Source organism: Halyomorpha halys, unplaced genomic scaffold (genome assembly GCF_000696795.3).
Source record: "Halyomorpha halys isolate HHAL.00 unplaced genomic scaffold, Hhal_1.1 Scaffold151.1, whole genome shotgun sequence".
NCBI lineage: Eukaryota > Metazoa > Arthropoda > Insecta > Hemiptera > Pentatomidae > Halyomorpha > Halyomorpha halys.
Window position 1 is genome coordinate 1,223,624 of NW_027116659.1, and position 22,726 is coordinate 1,246,349.

General features: G+C 30.6%; 1 protein-coding gene across 1 annotated transcript in view; it reads right to left on the reverse strand.

Annotated features, from left to right (window-relative positions):
• LOC106678642 (nuclear receptor subfamily 1 group D member 2) overlaps nucleotides 1-22,726 on the reverse strand; it is a 68,520-nt gene that overhangs the window by 2,647 nt on the left and 43,147 nt on the right. The window contains exon 2 of the mRNA XM_014417286.3: nucleotides 21,539-21,616. Within this exon, the coding sequence (XP_014272772.1) occupies nucleotides 21,539-21,616 (78 nt within the window). The remainder of the gene's footprint in view (nucleotides 1-21,538; nucleotides 21,617-22,726) is intronic.

Genomic DNA, 22,726 nt, shown 5'->3' on the forward strand with positions numbered 1-22,726 from the left:
TTTTTTACTCCATACTCTACATATTGTTTGAAATCATCAATACATTTAGTAATTGTTATTAGTTTTTCAATGTATTCTCCAATTATTTTATTAAAATAACAGCTACTTGATTGTACAAATAAATATCAAACCCATAAAGTTAGTTTAAAAAAAACAACATTAAATTCAAAATAGCTCCTAATTGTATTCCAACATACATATACTATATACATGTTTATTCTTAACTTTTAATAATGTTCGTGAATAACCCAATTTTTTTCTATTAGTTTTCTGCAGTATTTGACGGGCCCATCATAACTAGTTATATCGTAGTCTTATGTTTTCTTCTAAATTCATTTTTTTTATTTCACTTCTATTGAATTTTTACCATTAAAGTTATCTAATTTATCAACATGAATGAGTGAAGAATTCTAATTTTTTTAAATAATTTCTTAAGTATTAATTAAACTGTCTGTGATTTTATGACAAATCTATTCATTAATTTGTTCACTTGTTATTTATTACTTGTATCCAATCCTAAAATAATTAGCATCGTGATAAATTAATGTTTAGTAACATAAATATTCCAGCAAAGTTCTTAGCGTACTACATGCTTAGTTCGTATACTATAAATTAATTTCGAAAGGTGTTTCCACACATTGAGATGACAGGGTTTCTAATTAATGAGCTTCATCATGACAACAGATGATCTATTTCGCATAAGGTTTGGAAGGATGAACAACTGTTAAGTAAATAGATCTCACAATGTTCAGGTCCATGAACATTTAGTATTTTATGTTTAACAAAGTACTGATGGAGCACATTAATTTGTCTAATCGTAAAATGTATGTTGGTATTTATGAGATTTTCGCTAATCGTTACTGTGAACTACTAATCGAAATATTAATTGCTTAGGTGTTTACTGATCAAGTTTATTTACTATATCTACTTAAATTTAATTTCTTCCAGGTAATAAAACGAAATAGTGGTTTGTTAAATTTGAGATTACACCGTTATGATTATTAACAATAAAATTAATAATTAATGTGAATACAAATTTTCAAATCTCTAAATCAATTGGGAGAAGCTGTAGGGGCGTACAATACCTTAAAAAAATAAAGACAGTACAAAATTGTGTTCGAAATTCATACCTATTTTTATAGTATTTTTCTGCGCTTGAAAAGCATTCTTCACGTCAAATTATTGTTCACTCACACACAACACACACATACACACACACAACTACAGATGATTATAAAATGTGGAGGATTGGATCGGAATCGAGTGCAAATATTTGATTTATTTTATGAGGTTAATTTAATATTATATTCCTATCGACCTCTACTTGTTATCGTTGTTTTATTTAATCACATGATTTCGATGAAAAAATAAAAAAGCTGAAACAGTAAATATATGCTAATTGAATTAATTAAATAATTTTTTTTTACGTTAATACCTTCATTTGTTTTATAATTAATTATAGTTTAGTGATTTTCACACACTAGAGTAAGTTCATTTATGTCGTTTTCACGCACACTCTTTATATTTTAACAAATAGTAAGCCATAACTTCGTATTATGTGGAAGTTTTATGAACAGATATTAATTATGGGTTAACTAAGCGTTAAGTCTTCTTCAGTAGTGGATGTAACCTTAGTATCAATTGTATGTTCCATGGAATCAAATAAATTTGTGAAGATATAAGTTTTCAAAGACAGTGCAACTATTAATTAGATTTTGGAGTTTAAATATTGCCTTGTGTTTTATCTAAAAACGGTGGTATAAGAATTAACGTATTTTAATAACCATTACTTATAAATATTTGTTTTTTGTATTATTTCGTTTTAGTTTTTAATTAAAAAATTCGGTAACTATCAGTAGAGCCATAACATTTAACAATTATAAGCTAGAAAATTATAGCTGGTACAATGTTTTCACAAGAATCTGATTTTTCTTCTAATTCTCATCGAAACTTTCTTCATAGTCTATTCCATCCCAATTGCAAAGATATATTTACAGATAAATCACCGATTAAATTTTGTAATAAGATATCGTGCCGCCGACAAATCCAACTGAATTGGAACAGAGCAGCGATGATCTAAAACAAAACTTGGAAGGCTACCCTTGAACTGATTCCGGGCCGGCCGAATGCATCTATGAATATCAATCAAACTGTTTAACATTCTCCGTGTCCGCCTTACCCGGGATACATTGCTCCTTTTGTTTTATTTAATTTCTCTGGGCCAGTCCTCCATTCATCTTGTACCTATTTTAATACATAAGACTACAGGTGTATCTCTGGATTCTGTGTCTTCCGGAGGTGCTGAAGATGTTATTCGAAAGGTCAAATTCGACTGTGTTAAATCCCATTGCACTAGTACAAAAATTCAATTTCAGAGAACGCAACGACGTAATAGAAATAATTTAGAAAATAATTCTTGGAATAAAAAGTTATTAATGTCAAAATTGAAATTAAAATCGTTAAAAATGCTTTGGATACTTCTTTGGAAACAGGATGAAAATGATGTTTTCTGTCGGAACGCCGATTGTTTAAGATTGAAAAAAAAAATTATTTATAATTAAATTTTTACAAGTCTAGAGAATATTTTTAATACTTGAAAATCAGTTGGACGTGAAAAAACTGTAAGTAATGTATTGTGTGTGTTATGTATGATATTCTATCCTTAAATGGTCCTTTAGGTCTATAAGATATACGAGTATATATATTTTGCGGCAAATAACATTCTGGTGTATAACTAAACAATCTGATTTAATGAATCTGTGATTATAATAATTTATGAATTATAGCACTATCTTAAAATTCAATATAATTGACTGTGAGTCTCAAAGGAAAGTAAGAAATATGGACTCGACAGTAATAAATAAATTTGGAAAGAACACTTTTAGAAGTGAATGATTTTAAAAGATGTTAGAGCAAGCCCTCATAGATGCCGTTTATTTTCTACTATTATTGTTTTCTATTATTTTTTCGAATTTCTAGAAAATTATTCATCTCATTTACCTCATTCTTGACAATCTAATTTCCTCAAAGGGTCTTAATTGTATACAATTGCGATAGGAAGTAATGGTAAATAATTTATTCTCTCTAGTAATACGTTGGTTCACCTGATGAGGATATCGAGTGGTGAGGTAACAACTATGATCAATGCCTCACCATTACAGTTGCTCGAAAATCTCGTAAATTTATGGACTGACTCTGAGGTGTCAATTTAAAATTACCTACCCTTCCGCTACTGGTATTAGTCTTCCACAAATGTTGGATATAGATCAACGTCACAACGCCTCGAGTATACCGGACCTGTGGAGAATCAGTGTTTATGATAAACTGGGCGGGACTCGAACCCAGGCGTGAAATATCCTATTGGAAGCGGGATAGGTCCGTGGGAACACCCAGCTACGGCTGCCCTCACACCCACGCGTGCCTTTCATTCACCGCTCGTGAAGACGTCTTATGAATCGGACGACTGAGGCCTTCACTACAAATCATAATAGCTGCAATAAAAGGGATCGTTCTCATCTTGTAGTCTCGGTCTCAATTCGATGATTTACTCTCTATAGTGTACTAAATGTACTTCGAGTTAAACAGCGCAATTTATCCAGGATTTATTGTCGTGTATGGAAAGATATAAATAATATGAGGCTCCTTAAATAAAAAAAGTATATATTGATGAATCATAACTATTGTAGCATCTATAGAACATCATGATAAACATTAAAGCTATTTTTCTTTAATCAATGACTTTTTAGATTGTTCTTGATAAAAAAGTATTATTTTAAAATTTAATTTAAAATGATAAAACTATAAATAGTGTATAATTGTTCAAAATAATTAATGATTATAGTAGGAAGTAGAAATCTACTTAATCAGAGTTTTGACAGTTTCCTTCTTCAAATAATCATAAAAGAACCAGTTTATTTATCAAACTACTGAAAAAAAAAATCGTGGGATTGCTTTAAATTAAAAACAAATAAAATACTTCGATTAAAACTTGCATTTTAAATATTCCAAAAAATTGATGAAATGATTTTGAGTGACACTTTTCGTTTCAGAATAACTGTCATACTGAAGCAGGCGAGAATAGATATTAGGTCTTACCTACGCCGCTTCTGACTGTCCGGGACTGTACAGAGACAGTCCTTTGCCTCCCTAAACCTGTACTGCGCATGGTCAACCGGACATGAGCCCGGAGCATATTATTCAGTGCGCATGTGCAAATAATTTCTAACACTATTAACGCGTAAATGAATTTCTGCTGGTCTTACAACTCTTAAAAGTTAATTTAACTAAAATGAATAAGGTACATTTTTTGTTCTTTGTTTTTCATCTATACCTAAACGGTGCACCTTAGTGAAAAACCTTATTATATAACAATTAAGGAGCAATATATTTTGCGTCAAATGGGTACCATTACGTATTAACCCGGCCAAGTATTATTTCGTTAACCGTAACCATTTATCGTTATTTAAGCCAAACTGGGCGATTTTTTCGGAATATAGGTATGCGAAGTTACAGGCCAGATATAAATAAATTGATAAGGCACCAACTAAAAGTGGAAATTTTCCTTTGTCAAGACTTTTTTTTCATATTTTTAGTACCTTCGGTAGTGAGGATGTGACGCATTTTAATCATATAAGTTTTTTTTTTTTTTATATAAAAAGCAGACGGCCAAAGATTTTTTCACGTTTTGAAGTATTGTAAATTCAAATAAATATATTCAATGAAAAAAGAAAGCAATCAATGCATGAATATAACTATATACATTATTTACAAATGACTTAAAAATAATTTTGCATTTAAGCTTAATTTATTATTTGATCCAACACAAAACAAATTAACCACTTATCTAATTTGAAAAATTTATTAATTTATAATAATAAATGGTCTACCTCATAGTAATAATTTTCATTATTATGTAAATATTAAAAAAAAAAAATGATGATTCTTAAATTTAAAAACCACTATTTTAAGCTCATCAAACCAGTCCGTAGGTGATTTAATCAGGACAGATCCTTCGGATCGGTTCCGCAGAAGTGATCCTTTTAGGATTATTGTAATAAAAACATTTAAATTATTGTGTGTCTAACCTTTTCACATATTCAGGCGATAATTGGTTTTCTCTGGATCAAGTAAAGCTAAAATTCTGTAAATATCACTAACACTGAAGCCAATCACAATTATTATTTCATGTATTTTCATGCTACTGATACATTTTTTAATTAATCCCTATCATTTTTAAAAATGTTTGTTATGATAAATATTAATAACGAATCCAAGACTTCCAAAATCAACCTGTGTAAATAGAATCTTCCAATTGTATTATAATAACCTACTACTGCTTGAACAGTGGCTAATCTAAAAAAAGCGTTTTGTATTTGACATATTCTTTAGCTTTTGGGCAGTCTATATAGGGGCCACAATCGAGAAAGGATCCTCTACGTACAGTAATGTCTTTGCAACACGTCCATTTCAAAATAAAACCAGATTTTTTTTTTTTAGTTGTACTATTATTCAATTAATTAAGCGATATGTCATTACTGTACTACTGTTGTTAATTTACCATATTATGAACTTGGACATCATGTCCATAATTAAATTAGTTCTGTAACGAATATTTGAGGAAAAGATCCGGAATAACGTTTTAAATTCACAAATAAAAAAAAGTTTAAGAGTTTCTGAAAAGTTCTTTGGATTTGATGAAAGATTTGATTATCTTTTCGGCATCTTTTTCAAAATTTCATGAATGGTTAAAGCCTTCACGGAAACTTGTTGATGAAAATAAAATCGTATAACTTTTCGTTTATAGTTCCATTAAATCAATAGCACTCTTAATAATTTGAGGATTTCTGTTACAAAATATATACTATCCAAAAAAAAGAAGAAAACTTTTCTCAGAAATCTCTGAGAACGAGATTTGATCTCTGTAATAATTGCTGTTAAACAGATATTCATTTATTTTTTTAAGATTCAGTTCTTGATTTTCGGTACTCATCATTACCACCATCAAATTTTTGTTTTGGATTTTTCTATTAGGAAAGTTTTCATTTTTTTTTTCGTTATTATTTTATTTGAACTTGTTTTCTGAAAAAACAATTTCCTTTTGTTTTATGTATTAAAACATGTATCGGAATATCAAACAATTTAGGAGGCCCTAAAATTTTAATCGGGAGTGTATGCATATGTAGCATAATACTTTTTTGTTTTTTTAAAATTAGATTTCTGTAAAAAGCAATTCCGTAAAATTATGCTCATTGCTGAGTTGTCATTTTAATCAAGTAGAAGTAGTTTTCTCAACAATTCCCAGCCTCGAGTATATCTCTTGTTCAATAAGAATAAAAGTCTCGATATGATTTATCGCCGCACGTAGAGACAGGACGAGAGACTAATCGCTCTATTTGAAAGTATGCTCTATTGCTCTACAAATTACCCAAGGAAGCCACAAATCATCCGACTGCGTAGGGCTCTCTACTCACAGGAATTATGTTAACAATCCTCTTGCAATGAACTATTTCAACCACTTTTACTCCTTCATAGTTATTGAATAATATCACACCTGATCTGGAATTCAAACCGCATTACAATCCTACTGCGAAATAATGACACGCTATGTAGGATACGATTTAAATAGGAGGAAAAATATGTTATAAATCATTATCACATGAGAAGAACATGAAATTCCGCAATAAATATAAATAACTATTTGAGTTGAGAAATGGGAAATCAAATTAACATAATACAAAAGACAAAAGTTATCGTATATAAAAAGGGCATGTATACCAACAAGTTATCGCAAAGCTTAAATAGAACCATTAAAAGTTATGATGTACCACAATAATAATTCGGATGTAATAAAAAAAAATCTGTAACGCTATAACCGATAAAGGATCAGGGGTGCAATACTTTGTAAGACAGTTCTGTTGCTAGACCAACGGTTGTGCAAGGTGATTTTGTCAGAATCACGCTCGACTGCCATTTTTCCCCAATAAAATTAAAGGAACCCAATTTATGAGGCTGGGTGAACCCCGGAGTGCTCCCGAGCCTACTTGTAAACACAGTAACAGAATAAATAATTATCTGTCACAGTCGGTTAATTTTAGAAAAAAGCTTTTAGAAGCCATTAAAATAGCAGAAAATCAAAATTACGCAGTAAAAATTGATATACAAAATTTAAATTTAAAATTAACTCCTAAGTAGATTAAACAAGTGAAGAATCAGCCTCCATTTTGCAAAACAGAAATAGTTTTAACTATAAAGGAGAATGCACCGTTAACCAATTTAAGCCGTAGTATGAATTAATTTAGAGTAAAAGATAAATGAAAAAAATATATAAATAAATATTTTGCTAGATTCTAAAATTCAAACTAATTTATTTTATCAAAAAGTAATACATTTTGCCCAATTAGAATCAAATATTTTAGCTTGTATAGTTTTAGCTGTGACTAAGTATAATTGATTTACTTGTTTTAAACCTAAAGCCACGAGAAAAAGAGAAGAAAACAAGTAATTTATAATTACTTCTTGTTGTATGCATGCAACTATATTTTAATGGATCAACTGGGGTGAGAGGGATTGTGTTTTGAGAATGATAAAAAATAGTTTTATAATTATAAATATATTTTATTATAATAAAATATTGTAGTTGAAAGTGGACAAAACGATTTTCCTCAATAATTTTGATAGATATCTATTGATCAAACCATTACATTATGGTTAATGACGGCCTTGAATGTTTGCTGAATTCTAAAATCTTGGATTTTTGCTGTGATATTAGACTTCTTAACATAAAAAAAAGTTTATAAAACGTATTGACTAATATATTTGAATTAAAATTAAAACTATGTTTTTTTTTTCAATTACATCATACATCGAGTCCCAAAGAATTATCGAGCTACAATAATAATGGTTTAGTATATATTTTCACTTTTACGTTTAGTTACATTAGAAATCTAAATACGAGGTGACATTAAACGCTTTTAGAAAACGTCAATAAAATGCAGTGAAAGTGATACTCCGGTGAATAGTAAGAACAAAGAGAAAAAAATAAATAAAAAACCTCGTAGAGTGTGGGGAAAACAGTTCCGCCTTGCGGTAAACCCTCTGTTATCAATTTCAGCCGATATCCTTAAGCAGAAGGACTCAGATAGAGTAGCTTCTTACCTTCCGATCCTGAGACGAGATGCCGAGAACGATAGGAAACGAGGCGTGGAGGCCTAGAAAGTCTCTGACATCGGACAATGGTTTGTGAAGCAACCCAACTGCTCATCGCATTGCGACACATTACGTCCGTCGGCTTGTGCCTTATTTCTTCCAACGAAGAATTCGTTTTCTAGTGAATCCTAGAATTTAGTGTTCTAAATACCCTAAAGAGCGCGGTAGAGAATTAAAACCGTCATATGATCTTGAATTTATGATGAGAAGGAATATTGGCATAAACAGTCTCTGCCATTGCCAATATTTTGTTGGACAATATTCAGTCAAACCAGACCGTCCTTTTTTTTTAAATGACTATTAAAACCAAGGTGAAAATATCTGAACTACATTACCTAAATATTTTGGTTATGAAAAACTTATTAATGCTTTCTAACAGAGTTAAGTATCTGCTATTAATTTACAATCCTGTTATTGTTAATACTTCTACAAATTTTAATTTAACCCTTTTTTGCCACCTTTTATATTTTTTTATTTTATTATCTAAAAAGAAGCTGTGGAATTTTCTAATTAACCTTGAAATGGATATTAGAAGTTATAAAAGTTTTTTTAAACACTTTTTTTTTTTTAAACTTCTATATCTCCTCAGGAATTTCATTGAATTAGTGGAACATTAATATTAAGGAATCAGGAATATTGTTGTGAAGAGTTTTCGCTCTAAAATCCGTGTGATGTTAGTTTCAATCCTATAAACAATTTTTTAAATTACATTGGAAAAGATACAACAGTTTAGAAGCGCAATCATTTAAAATTAAGAACATTGATAACTATGTCGGAATAAAACAGTCTGACAAAAATGTCTGCCTTGGTCAAAAACCAACCCTGTGCCTATTGCTCATGAGTCCAATAAAACATTTTTTATCTTACAGTGAAATTTCTTCATAATAATTAACTCCCACAAAGAAGATTATTTTCTCTGTTGTATGGAGGTTTCCGTTAAGAAGGGGTTATTATAAATATAATGTAAAAATGAAATAATAAAATTATTTACATATCGTTACTAAAGCTTTGATAACTCATTTTTAAACTAACAAGTTTGCAAAGCAAAGTTATTTAGAATTTTATATTGTCTAACAATGAAAATATTTTGCTATTTATATTTGAAAAACGAAGCAGATTATTACGCAAGGTTTAATATTAAATGAATTATTGATTATATCAGCAAATAAAATTGTTTCTGTTATACATTTTGTACAGGTTGTCCGTTATAAAAAGTTTCACTGAATTTGAAATTAACACTGTAAAGTTGCCATAACGTTGAAAATAGTATATTATAAAACGTTAGTATGATATAAAATGTTTCCTGTAGTTAATTTTCTATAGACGTGTGTGTAGAAATTTCATTCTAGGTATAGAGAAGGAAGAAGAAGTTACTACGAGACTATGAGAGATGGGAGAAGACATAAGAAGTGGGATTAAGAGGATCATATAGCCCTCTTGCATTCCAAGAGCAGATTGATGCTCCGCCCGCCACACCTCGGCCCTTCTTACGCGATCTAATTGGCTCCCGATAAGATCGCCACTCTTCTTTCCTCCGCTTAGAGGAATGTCATATATGTAGCAGAGCTCTCCCAATTACTGAGCTATCATGTATTATGTATCGCCTGTTGTGTTTATGTATTCACCGGAGGGAGTGTATTCAGCCACCGTGCCCTTTTTGCCTTATTCTTATCAGCTCCTAGGCGGTCGCGCTCTTTCAAGTCCCTCCTGCTATAAATCCTCCTCTTTTGTCCATCTAGCATCTACCGTTCGGATCTTGAAATACTTTTCTCACCCATCCTAGGTTTTCTTTTACTTCAACCTCCCACGTTACCTTTTGAGATTCGTGTCGTTCTCGCAGATCGTTGTCTCTTTTTATTTTTTGTTCGTTATAAGTTGTTACATTCGCACGTTCCTATGGTAAGAACTTTCAACGCAGTGAATGCATCATTTTGTAATAAAGATAGTTTCTCCACAATTTACTCATTCAAAAAAATATCGCTATACTTGTAATGATTATTTTGGTTTTTAATAGAAGTTTATTTCTCCAGGTATTTGATATCTTGTTATCCCCTATAGATGGAGCAGCCAGTCATGTTAATAACTACAATTATTATTGTTTATTCTCTTAATAAAGAAAGTATTTTTTTATATGAATAATTAAATAAATAAAATACTTTTTATGATCAACTTTATTATTGTCCTTTTTGGTATTTTTTTTTCTAAGTATTAGTTATCAATCACAATAATTGAAAAACATTATTTTTAGGACCCCATTAAACCTACATCGTAAAAAATAAAACTACATAACAATTTTTTTTAAATTGTTTTATTTGCAAGCAATTCAATTTTATACAAACATATATTTTTCAGATATTCTGGTAACATTTTAAAAAAATTCTACTTTTTACCTCATTCATCTTATTAAAGTATAAAATAATTCACTTTTGTTTTGTATATATATCAACTTCTTTTCATAGGAAGAGATAGGAAAAATATGTAACTTGTGTTGAACCATTTTAAAGTTATTTTTTATTTTAACTTAAAATACTGTCGTTATATGAAGGAACAACTAAGAAAAACGATTTTATCAAATAAATTTTAAACTTTTTTTAAAACTATTTTTCCGAAAAATTGACGTTTCGAACAATTAAAGGAATGCACATGGAGTGCCAATAAAAATAACATTGATATTTTTAGAGTTTTAAGAGTCATATTATATAATATAAAAATTATATTGAATTTATAGTGTATTATTTTTTAAATGTTTTATTATGTGATTTATTATTTCTTTATTAGGTCAAAAACCGATTAATTCTTGATTCATGCATTTGTTCCTAAGATGTCATCAACTAAACTTCATTGTTATAGTTACAAATTTGAATCTCGTTAAATGCTTTTAAAAATGTGACTCACTTTTAATAATACTGGAGCAAATTAAAATCTGAAGAGAAAGACAACGTATCTTCCAAAAGCCCAAATATGAATGTGTATACGATTCAAGAAATATCGTTTATTAATTTTTGACTTTGAGGCAGTGAAGTCACAGTGGTATAAATGAAGTCATAAAACAGTGAAGGTCCAGATGATGAAACAAATTTTTTTTATACCGAAATTATTATTTTTTAAAATTAAAAATAGTTTGGTATATGTATTAATTAAAAATCTAAAGAACATAGTATATTTTTCATGTTTGTACATAGCATAGATACTTAGATATGCAATTACTTACCATTAACTTGTGCTTTCGTAAGAAATCTGTGCAGGGAAGGGATAAATGTATACATTAATGGGATCGTTTAGTTCCAATTACCTCGTAAATCAATTAATTTCAGTTGACAGACTAAATCATGGAACATTAGGTGAATCTTGAAACACTTAGTAATGCACATTAGCTGAATTATAAATAAGTGTTGCAAGATATGCAGTAGCCTGTGTGGGAGCACTTAAACGAAATGCGGGCAGCTCAGCATTTGTCACTCCCATCCTTTTACTTTCTAACAACCTCTTAGCCTCGCAACTTGGACCAGTCTTAATATGTTTTCTTTTATATATGTTTAGTCTTTCGTCACTGGTCATCAACTTCTTTATGTATTTGATTGGGTTGTTTTTTAAAACGAATTCGAACCAAGTGTACTGATGTGTGATGAATTTACGAAAGATATTTTAAAGTAATATTGGGCTAAGATAAATTTTTCCAGATAAATAGGGAATATGAAATTTCACCTATAGGTCTTTTTATTGAAGAGTAATAATACAATCGGCTATAATTAAGGGCAATAAATATTAGTGTTCTGAGTATCCATTTATACCATGTATACAGTAAATAAAATGTAAATGATAGCAATACTACTCACAAAAATAAATAAAAAACAATTTGCAATTATGTATAAACAAACATATAAATCGATAAAATATATAATAAAACAAAACTGATTTAATAATAACAAAATTATTTATATGCAAGCTAAAAAAATTAAATTGAAGTAAAAATAAAATAAATAAACATTCGCACCTATATTCAATATTTACATTTATTCTTGGGAAATCCTAACCAAGCTTTGCCACCCTCGTGTGGAAGGCAAAGATTAAATGTAGGCAATTTAAAAAATGATTAATTCGTATTTAAAGTGGGCTTTTATACAGCCAAATGTTAAGTTCGAGGGTCCATCAACCTCTTTCAGATGCCTTGTAGTAAGGCGATATCCTTCGGTAAGTAGGAGATGTTCGGAGGACGATTAGTAGTCCGATTGGAGTTGCGTAGGTTGCGCCAGAGGCGCTAGTGTGGTAAAGGGGTCAGGCAAAGGAGCTGGAGCAGAATGTGAACTGTGTGCGGCAAGGACAGGCTTTGTCGTTTGTCATGCCAAGCCACGCATCGTGGCACAAACCAGAGTATCCTGCCCATTATCGATATATTGTCAAAGGTTATCGATTTAAACCTCCTGGTCCAACTCGGAACGATTGCTGGTCCTTCTTTGTGAGCGTGTCTTAGGATTTGAATATATATTTTTCGAGTTTATTTTATTTAGAATTATGAGGCAAACCAATTTTAAAATGATTTTATATCCGTGATTTTTTCCGAACCAGGCGTTCTGTAGGCGTGATAATTACAAAGGAAAAGAAAATAATAAATTAAATAATTAGACATATACGGAAAAGTTTGTTCCCTAAAAATAATTCAACTCTATTAGAAAAAGGTTGAAGAAGGTAAACCCTTCCAAAGCTGAGTATAACCTAAATCCATTATCACCGAAAAAGTACGAGAGAAATAATGATCTACACACAAATCCAGATGTTTATGATTAATAAATAATAACCAGATATACTAACATAAACAACTCACAAAACGGTAATACATTTTTTACTGTTTTTGGTAATTCATGGGTAAATATTGAGCTAAATAAAAAAAAAAGAAGAAAAAGATCGAAAACTTTGTCTTCCTCTGCCTGTAGCTTTAATTCCTGTAGGCCAGGAGTTCAATTAAAACATTGGTTTATTAGAAAATTATATTCTGATTAAATTGGAAAAAAGTAATTGATAGTTAAAATTTATTTTCTCAAGCAGAAATAACATTTATTTATAGTAAAAATTACTAAAATATTTATTTAAATAAAGCCGGAACTCTAGTCATTACTATGTAGTAGCTTACATTGTGTGTACATATGTCAATCGTACACATCATGTTTACAACAAAGCTACTATACTACTTTAAAGCCCTGTGGTGTGGTGTTAAGCCCTTAGGACCAATGTTTTAAAGGGGTTCCGCGAAATAATTTAGCTATGTGCCATTCCACGTCAATTTAACACAGCTTTGAATCTCACCATCTCACATTATGCTCAGGTGTTGTGTAGGTATCCGAAAAGACGATAAAGGTACTATATTTGTATCACATGATAATGTAGAGGTTCTACCATTTTCGTACTTCTACCTTAAGACTTCTACTAAAAACACCGTTTACTACTGAATGGGGAGATATGAATGAACTAACGGCAGTGAGAGGAGGCACACTCGACTGAGCACTGACGCAAGTGCCTGCCCCAGTTCCACTATGCAAGGGCACTCTCGTCATAAACACGTCTGACACTTGCCATATTCTTCACGAATCTTGACTCTGACACCCAGAGGACCTTCCGAGTGTCTGCAACCAACTAAACAGTTCGTGCCCATCTCAAGTACATATTTCTAAAAATACAAACTTCTAGATCTTTATATTGTTTCATGAATTTCAGCCTCTATTTCACTGGATGATAATTTTAAGAAGTAATACAGTAAGATAATGTGCTGTATTTTTTTCTTATCTATTACCGTAGATCGTGATGAATTTCTGTAGAAATTTATTTATGTCCTAGTGTGTAATAGTAGTACACATTACAGTCCCATCGAAATTGAATCAGAAGTTTAAAAAACTTTTATGTGAATTGAGTTTTAGTTAAAAAAAATGCAATTCGCGATTTGTTTTCCTCCTATGCGGCTATTTTACTTTTCTATATAGTTTTTTCTGGAGTTATAGAAGTACCTTTTACGGGTCTAAACTGTTTTTTTTCTCTCCCACAACCCGCAATTTGTTTATGGTTCTGAAATATTAATGACACCAAAGCCCTTTTTGAGGCCGGTCTTCTAGGAAGCAGTTCACAGGCTATTTTAGCCACCGTCGTGGTGTAACCTATATGATGATAGACGTTACGATAGCATTTACTATTGTAGCAGTACAGTCACACTATAGGACGAAAATTTATATCACACACACCATTGTATTAATTACTTCATTTGCTAGTAAAAATAGTACAAATAAAATATCTTAATTATTTTTCTAATATTGGAAGAAGATAGTTGATTGATGGATGAAATAGATTGATGGAAGATAGTCCGAGTCAATAAAGGTATCAAAATAGTAAATAAAAACTATTTTGATACCTTTAGTGACCGCCACCCGGATTATCTTCTATCTATCTTCTACAATATATTTAAGAAAGCATTATATAAATGTGAATAACCACATCTTAAAATAAATTGTTGTGGGAAATACAGTAGTGTAATGCTTACCATAAGCAGCTCTGAATTTATTATAAAAAAAAAAAAAAATCAAAGAGGAAGATTCTACTATTGAAAAGCAACAGCAAGCAAGTATACAGACGGAACAATTCATTTCCCCTTTTCGAGGATCCTTTAAAAGTCTTGGGGTTTATTATCATCACGGAAGTGGCTTACAATGTTACTAATGGGAAATAAAACTGAACGACACCTGTCTTTCATAAGTTTACGTAAAAAATAAACCTGTTCAGAAATAAGCCGGTCACATTCCATATAGTCCTCGCCGCATAGGAGCTCACTAAACCAGTTCCATTTTCCAAACCAATAAAAATGGGGATTTACAAAGACTGTCCAAGGCGAAGCCCGCGCGCCGAAGGCCATAAATAATATTTATTCCACTCCGGGAACACTAAAGAAATTTTTATTATTATTAATTACGAGCATTTAATTGATTAGCCTTCATGTAATAACACTTGTTGCTCGAGATGAAACGACCGCCCTCGCTCGCCTTAACTTAGCAATCTTCCTGTTCATTAGTGGTTTTGAGGACGTGTTCCCATTTGTGGCCAATACAACTCTCTGTCACTCCCTTACGGAATCATTTAATTAAATTGATAAATAATGTTAGCAACTAGTGACGTAAATCATCTTTTCAATATTAGAATGTGAATTTGGTGTGATATTATATAAATGGAAAATGTTTTAAGATGTATGTCGTAACTTCTACGGCATAAGTTGAAGGAGTGCAGTTGTTGCAACTATGTTCCTTAATACTAAAATAACTAGGGGTTTTATTATATTTATAATTTAACAAGTACGATAATATCATAACACTCTATCGTCTAATCCGTTGATAGGTCACGTACCTACCTATAGAGGAACAAAATGGCGGTCTTGAGACACCGCGATTGGTTTCTGGCTTTAAGTCACAAGTAACAAAAAAACAAAATTTAAGAACACAGCCTGTATAAACCCATCTCTAAAAAATTTTCAAGCTACAGGAAAAACAAAATTTCCTTTGATTTTAAAAAATCTATTTATTATGTGTTATATATTACTGTCTGAATTTCGCAATCAGTTAAAATTAAATTTTTTTTTCGTTCATCTATTCCCTCTGGTGGCCAATAGGTTTTTTTTCTGGACATATTTCTTTTTTTAATTTTGCCTCAGTTGATAACTATTTAATGATGTTAAGAGAGGTCTGGGTTCTTTACATCTATTTTCCCCAGTCAGTCCAGCTATTAATTGAATTATCGGATAGGTCTATCCATACCAGATTATATTATTTTTAATTCGTATTCTACATTTTCCTAACTGTCCTTTCTGGAATATTAAATTTTATCAGGTCATCTTTTCTCCAAATTCTTTATAACTTCTAAGAGATAGTTGGTATTTTCAAGGCTGTGTATATTTGAGTCCCGGTTTAATATTTCCTAGAAATGTTTATACTTTACCAACTGAGTTTTTATTATTAACAGATTAGTAACATTGCTATTACTTCATATTTCCTTGATGAATGATTGCAGTTAAAAAACATAATTCGGGCATACCCAACCTCTATAACATCTTAAGTTTCTTAAGTTGCAGGAAAAATAAAATGATTTTCAGGTAAGGTACTATAATGGTTTCCTGACCCTTCAACCAAGGCTATAGTAAAATATATATAATAGATTGGCTCTACATCATTGTACTAGAATTATTGATTAGTACCCCTTTGTATTCGAGCAATACCACCATAAAATAGGCTGGAAGAACAGACCGACATCTAGGAACACTAGGAAATGTCCTGTGGCCTAAAATGTAAGAATTGATTCCAGATCGAATCCTACTATAAATGTCATTTTTCGAGTTCTCTCCATTTAAGTCTAGATGGGCGCGATAGCAGTGAATCTAATGTGGACCACAATACCTGAAATTAAATCATGTGCGGTCCACCCTCTTCTAACACGGGGTAGATGGGGATACCCCTTGAAAAAATATTTATAAAATAGGTTGCTTAAAAATGCATTTTGTTTAACGTTTATTTAGATGTTAAAATCTTTCAACTGTCTCTAAAACACCTGGAACGATGATTAATAAATTAGACCTCACAAAAGTGTTACCGGACTCTCTCGTGGTCCGGGGACCACCGTTTGGGAAGCACAAATATATATATATATATATAGCAAGTCGATGAAGTTGTACAGTTTGCAAATAAAGCCTATATTTGTAAATACTTTTTGTTTTAAAGCGAAAATAGACGAACAAAAAGGTCAGAGTCTTTTTGTTCACCTGCGGAGTGCAGAAGTGAGAGTGTTGTGAGAACATTCCTGTGTTGGGATCAAACGATAAATTTGTGTACTGTGCGTAGACGATAAGATCGAAGGCAATATCCCACACTATCAGATATCCGCGAAATGCTTCGCTTATCCATTTCTCCGGGGGATTTCGCCCCACTCCTCTTCCTCAGAAAATCCATAATGCGAGCTTTTTATGCACATTGGAGTGGGTACTTATGAGTGAGAGATAAATATCTCGCTACGTTCGCTTCTTATCAGATCCCGTCAGACGCTTGATACAGATTCCCTGATTCTGATATCATCTTGATATAAAAAAATGTGGATTATGTTAAATAGTCGAGTTTATAGTCTTGCCTTATCTTTTGCATTACTTCTGGTTGCATTTCCCCCTAAGGTACTTTTAATATGTACTTTTTCTTTTCATATCCTAGAAAGGTCAAGTAGCTATAACTAACTACGCTGTTAAACATGTTTTCTCTCATATGGAAGCTAAATGAGTAAAATGCTAGTACAGCCATATACTATTACAGTAGTATGATATAACATATTTTTTTAGTTTCTATTAACGAACTATTTTTTTGTGTGTTTTAAGCCCTTCGTCGTAACTTATATATGTCGCACAAATATTTTTATTACGGTACTATAGATCCCTATTTCAGCTCTCAAGGGCGATGGATTTTGACGAATGAGGTGTCAAATAAAGGGAATTTCATGGAGATGTGAAGAATCTAAATTCGATCTTGGTGCTTAAATTGTCAGTAGAACTTTAATAGAGGTAATAGAGGTAAATCGGCGGATCGAGATGGTTGAAATTGGGTTTTATAGATTTCGACACGGACATCAATACCCAAGAACAATTTTCAGGAACGTTGCGTGACCTATTGCCATTACTTCCGTTTACTATCACCCACAGAAGGAGGCGAAGACAGGTTTAATCGTATCTAATAATAATAGTAGTAATAATTACAAAGGCTTCATGAGATAGTTCTGTAATTAATATTATTAATTAATTGATTTGAAAGGAGATCACGAAGTGTATGAGAGGCGCAGTAACTTTTCGCTGTATCGGGATCGTAAAGGGCTGTTAGGTTTATTGTTGTATTGGCCGGGGTTGTTGGCACAGCACGAAGGGTACCCCTTATTGCCTTTCACATCCATTTCTTCGCAGCTACCTCTACTTCAGTTCTTCAGTCTGCTTGTTACCTACTACCTCATAAATTTAAACGTTATATCTATTATATAAATTGCTTTTGGTTCTGATAAAAAATACATTACTCATAGATTCATTAGAAAACGGGGGCTCTGAAGTTTTATGCGGTGTTCAGTTGAGGATGAATAAAAAAAAAAAAAATAAATATATGAGGAGAAGATGGTTGGGGGTGCGGTCAATGATAAACACAAATAAGTATGATTAACTTATTTTAATGTGCCGACGTTTCGGCTAGAGTTTCTAACCTTCTTCAGGGCTAAAAACAGAACAAGATAACAACCACAGTAAGTATAGAAAAATAAAAAAAATATAAAAAGAAAGTATAAACAGAATAATTTTACAGATACAATGATTGTATGTGTAAAATTATTCTGAAAAATTAATTATTGTATGTGTATACAATCATTGTATGTGTAAAATTATTCTGAAAAATTAATTATTGTATGTGTATACAATCATTGTATGTGTAAAATTATTCTGCTTATACTTTCTTTTTATATTTTTTTATTTTTCTATACTTACTGTGGTTGTTATCTTGTTTTGTTTTTAGCCCTGAAGAAGGCTAGAAACTCTACCCGAAACGTCGGCACATTAAAATAAGTTAATCATACTTATTTGTGTTTTTCATTGACCGCACCCCCAACCATCTTCTCCTCATTTATCATCCACGGTCAACTATCTCTCATAATTATAAATAAATATATATTATGAACCAATTGTGAAAATAATTTTAATTTCGAATATTTTTAGTATAATCGAACGAAGGCTTATTACTTTTAACAATATACTTTATTTAAATACACCAAAAGACCATTGTAGTTTTAAAATAATATATTTAATTTATTTAATATGTCTGTTAGTTTCACTCAACATTTTTAACAACTATCATTCCATAATTTTATACCATTTTTTATTTCCCTCAGAACCGTTGATATTGTCCTTCATATATTATGTGTTGGAAATACCTATCACAAAAATCCAATATTATTTTTGTCATACATATATATTACGCTAGCTGAATATATATACATTGGAAAAATTAAACCAATCATTGCGATTTTTTAAGTGGACTATGTGATAAGGGACCAATCAACATTCTTTTTGTGTTTTACAGGTTACGACGATTTTTTTTTTTTCATCTCTCTACAAAATTCCACGGCTATATCTGCATCTTATAGAAACAAAATGGAAAGCTTTACCTTCGATTTATGTTGCGAAATAGAAATTCTGGAAAAAAAATATCAATATCAATTTCATAAAAAGTGCTATATGATATTTTATCTGTTGATATAAAACACAATTTATGAAAAATATTGATTCGTTCCTTATGGGTCATGTGGGTTTACTTTGGGAGTGCATAAAGGAGCAGCATCCGTGTCTAATTCGAAATATTTTACGAGATATCTAATTTTTACTAATAAATCTAGAAATGCTATCAGTTGATGACCTCACGAAATTTATTGGAGACATTAATTACTTAGAAAAAAACATACTAAACAATGGGACAATAAAACATTCTGTCGATTACTAACTAGTAAATATAAATAAATTACCTGATATCTATTTGAATTTTGCAATACCGAGTAATAAGATAAAATTGTAATGTAACAAAAAAAATTTTAGCTTCACAGTTTAAGGTTGAAAATTTGGAGATAATTGTTCATGTAATTACATTAATGTAATTTCATTGACGGTAAATGATCTATGGTCAATGAAATTATCCGACAATTATTAAAGTAAAAAAAAATATATTCACTTTTGTTTTATGCATAGGACGGATGATTTCTTCGGATTTTTTTACTCGGTAGCTTTGATATATGCTATCGTGTCCTTTTACCTCCTTCAAAGTTATCACTTGGATAATATTTCTTTAAACAGATTGATTTTTCTTTTATATTTGTTGTTTCCATAGATCGGTTTCGTCTGTATTGTAAATCCCTTTCTTGTGGCACCAGAGCCTTTTCCAACCTCTTCGGCCAGAACTTGCCTGAGTGCGATTGTCCATTTCTTCAAGAGATTCCCCACTCTTGGAAGAGCACCTGCTGGTGGCTCCATATCGGGACCACTGCGGCCCAATACGTGCTTCCCGACTGTTGAGGTCAACGGTCAGGCACTGTCTTCCTCCAGGCCAGATGTGCCACGATAAGAGTTGGAGTGATTATTTTATTTAATATTATTACATGATTTATAGTATTAATATATAAGTATTATGGATTATATTTAATATGACCATGATCTAATTATTATTTATATCTTATTATTATTATCTTATTTATAAACTCAGGTCGAAACGTCGGCATAAAATAAATAAATATGGTTTTGTTTATTTATGTTGTTCTTTGCTGACCGCACCCCCCGACAAACTTCTTCAAGCATTAATCTACGGTCAACTATCTACACCTCATTATTATTTATATCATTTTAATTAAAATAATAAAGTACCCAGAATCCCATACATGCAGTTGATAATTCAACTGAAATAAATAATTTTTTATTTAACTAACAATTGTAACGTACTATCCTTTGATTAGTGATATTGTAAATATTTCTTTAAAGAGGTTTTTTTTTCTATTGAAATCCCCTTTCTTTCGTGATCCATTTTTTATCTCTGTACGGTATTTTTTTAGCCAGGATTATTTTTTAAACAATGACAAATTAATTATTTTAATCGAATATTAAAGTACCTAATAAATAATTTTGAGGTTCTCATAAAAATAAGCAATTAAATTAAGTAGATAATATATAGGAGTAAAAGTATTTTTTTAATGTACATTTCTTACAGTTTGGGTAGAAATGGCTGATTTCTTGAAAACTAAAATAATACTGGCGTGTTAGGGTTTAAAAATTGAAATTATTTAAGTACTGAAAGCGAATTGACCTGTTCATTTAGAAAAATTAAAAAAAATGTTTTAAAAATTCACAAATGTTATTGTCATTAGGGTATTTATAAACGTTTAGCATTATTTCGAGGATTAAATATAAATTTATCGTCTTTGCAACTCGTAACCTGTTCCAAAAAGCTGCAAGTTAATTTAGACTTAAATTGCAATAAAAAAGAATCGAAATTTAGTTTTTAATATATGAATACGTAACCTTTTTTTCAATTCAGATAATTTTAAAAATTTAATTAATTTTTAAATTGTAATTGATTTTATAAATTTACTTAATATTACTGAAGTAATAATTATATGAAATATAATCATATGGAATAAATGTTTACAACATAAATTAAATAAGTATTATTATTAGAGAGCTAATTGTATTTTAAATACTTAAAAAATAAACATAATTAATACTTAAATAATTTAAATAAATTTGTATTCTGACAATTACCTTGCATCCTTCGCATGTAAAAGCCCCAAAATGAAATCCTGCAGCAGGTTCGTTGCACACCTTACACTGCTGGTTCATCTGAAACATAAATGCACAATTTAATTTAATATATTTACTATATAACATATAGTAATTTGTGCTAAAAGCTGTTTAGTGTTCTTGTAGAAAAGTTGCTTAGATTTTTAATTTAATAGCTCACAGTCACAGAAAAATTATAGAAAATACATTCGAACTCAACCATATGATTACTGACGCAACTCAACCATTACTGGCACTTGCTATCTTGTTTCTACTTTCATCTTATAATTGGTTCCTATGAGTTTTAATATACTACTGCGACAGTTAGTAGGCACATTATTCTCAAAATTAACAGATTCGGTGTAATAAACTGATGGGAATGGAATGTTAAATATAATCATAATTTATTATTAAACTAACCATTAATAAATTAAAACAAAAAAGTAAGAGTTATGTATTAATGGTTACTAGGTGTCACCCAGACCATTAGTAAATGATGTATCTAGGTGTTGCTCGTTAGAACTTAAGTGGACCAAGAGAGCCATCTATGGTACGTAGTGGATTTCGTCACCTCTCCAGGCACTGTCACAACATATTTAATCATATTATACGAAGTGAGCATTCGCTTGTAGTTTATTATGTCACAGCTTAGGTCTCTCACGGTAACTTATCGGTTTATGTAATGCTTAATTCTATGTGTCATAGTTTGTAGTAACAGTATGTTAATAATATACAATATTCTTTATCTATTCTGGAACACGTTTCTTTAGAATAATACTACAGAAATATTTGATGGGCTTAAGGGCCTATAATTACAAAATAATTGATACATTAAAAAAATGTGGAATCATACTAAAGTAATTTTTAGTTTTTTAATCAGAGTAACATAAATATGTAATTAATTAATTATTATATGATTGTTTAAGAGTGGTTTATTTTATTGTTAATATACAGAATTTTGATCTATTTTACTCTTAACTTTTATTCATAAAAAATTTTCTTAAAAAATAAAAAAGGGCCAAAATGTTGGAGAATTTTTTAAGAATAAAAGTTGAGAGGAAAATGGATCAAAATTCTGTATATTAATAATAAAATAAATAACTATTTATTAGTTTTACTGATTTGTGTGATTTTTTGCTTAGATTTTTATTAAAATAAAACAGTCTGCCA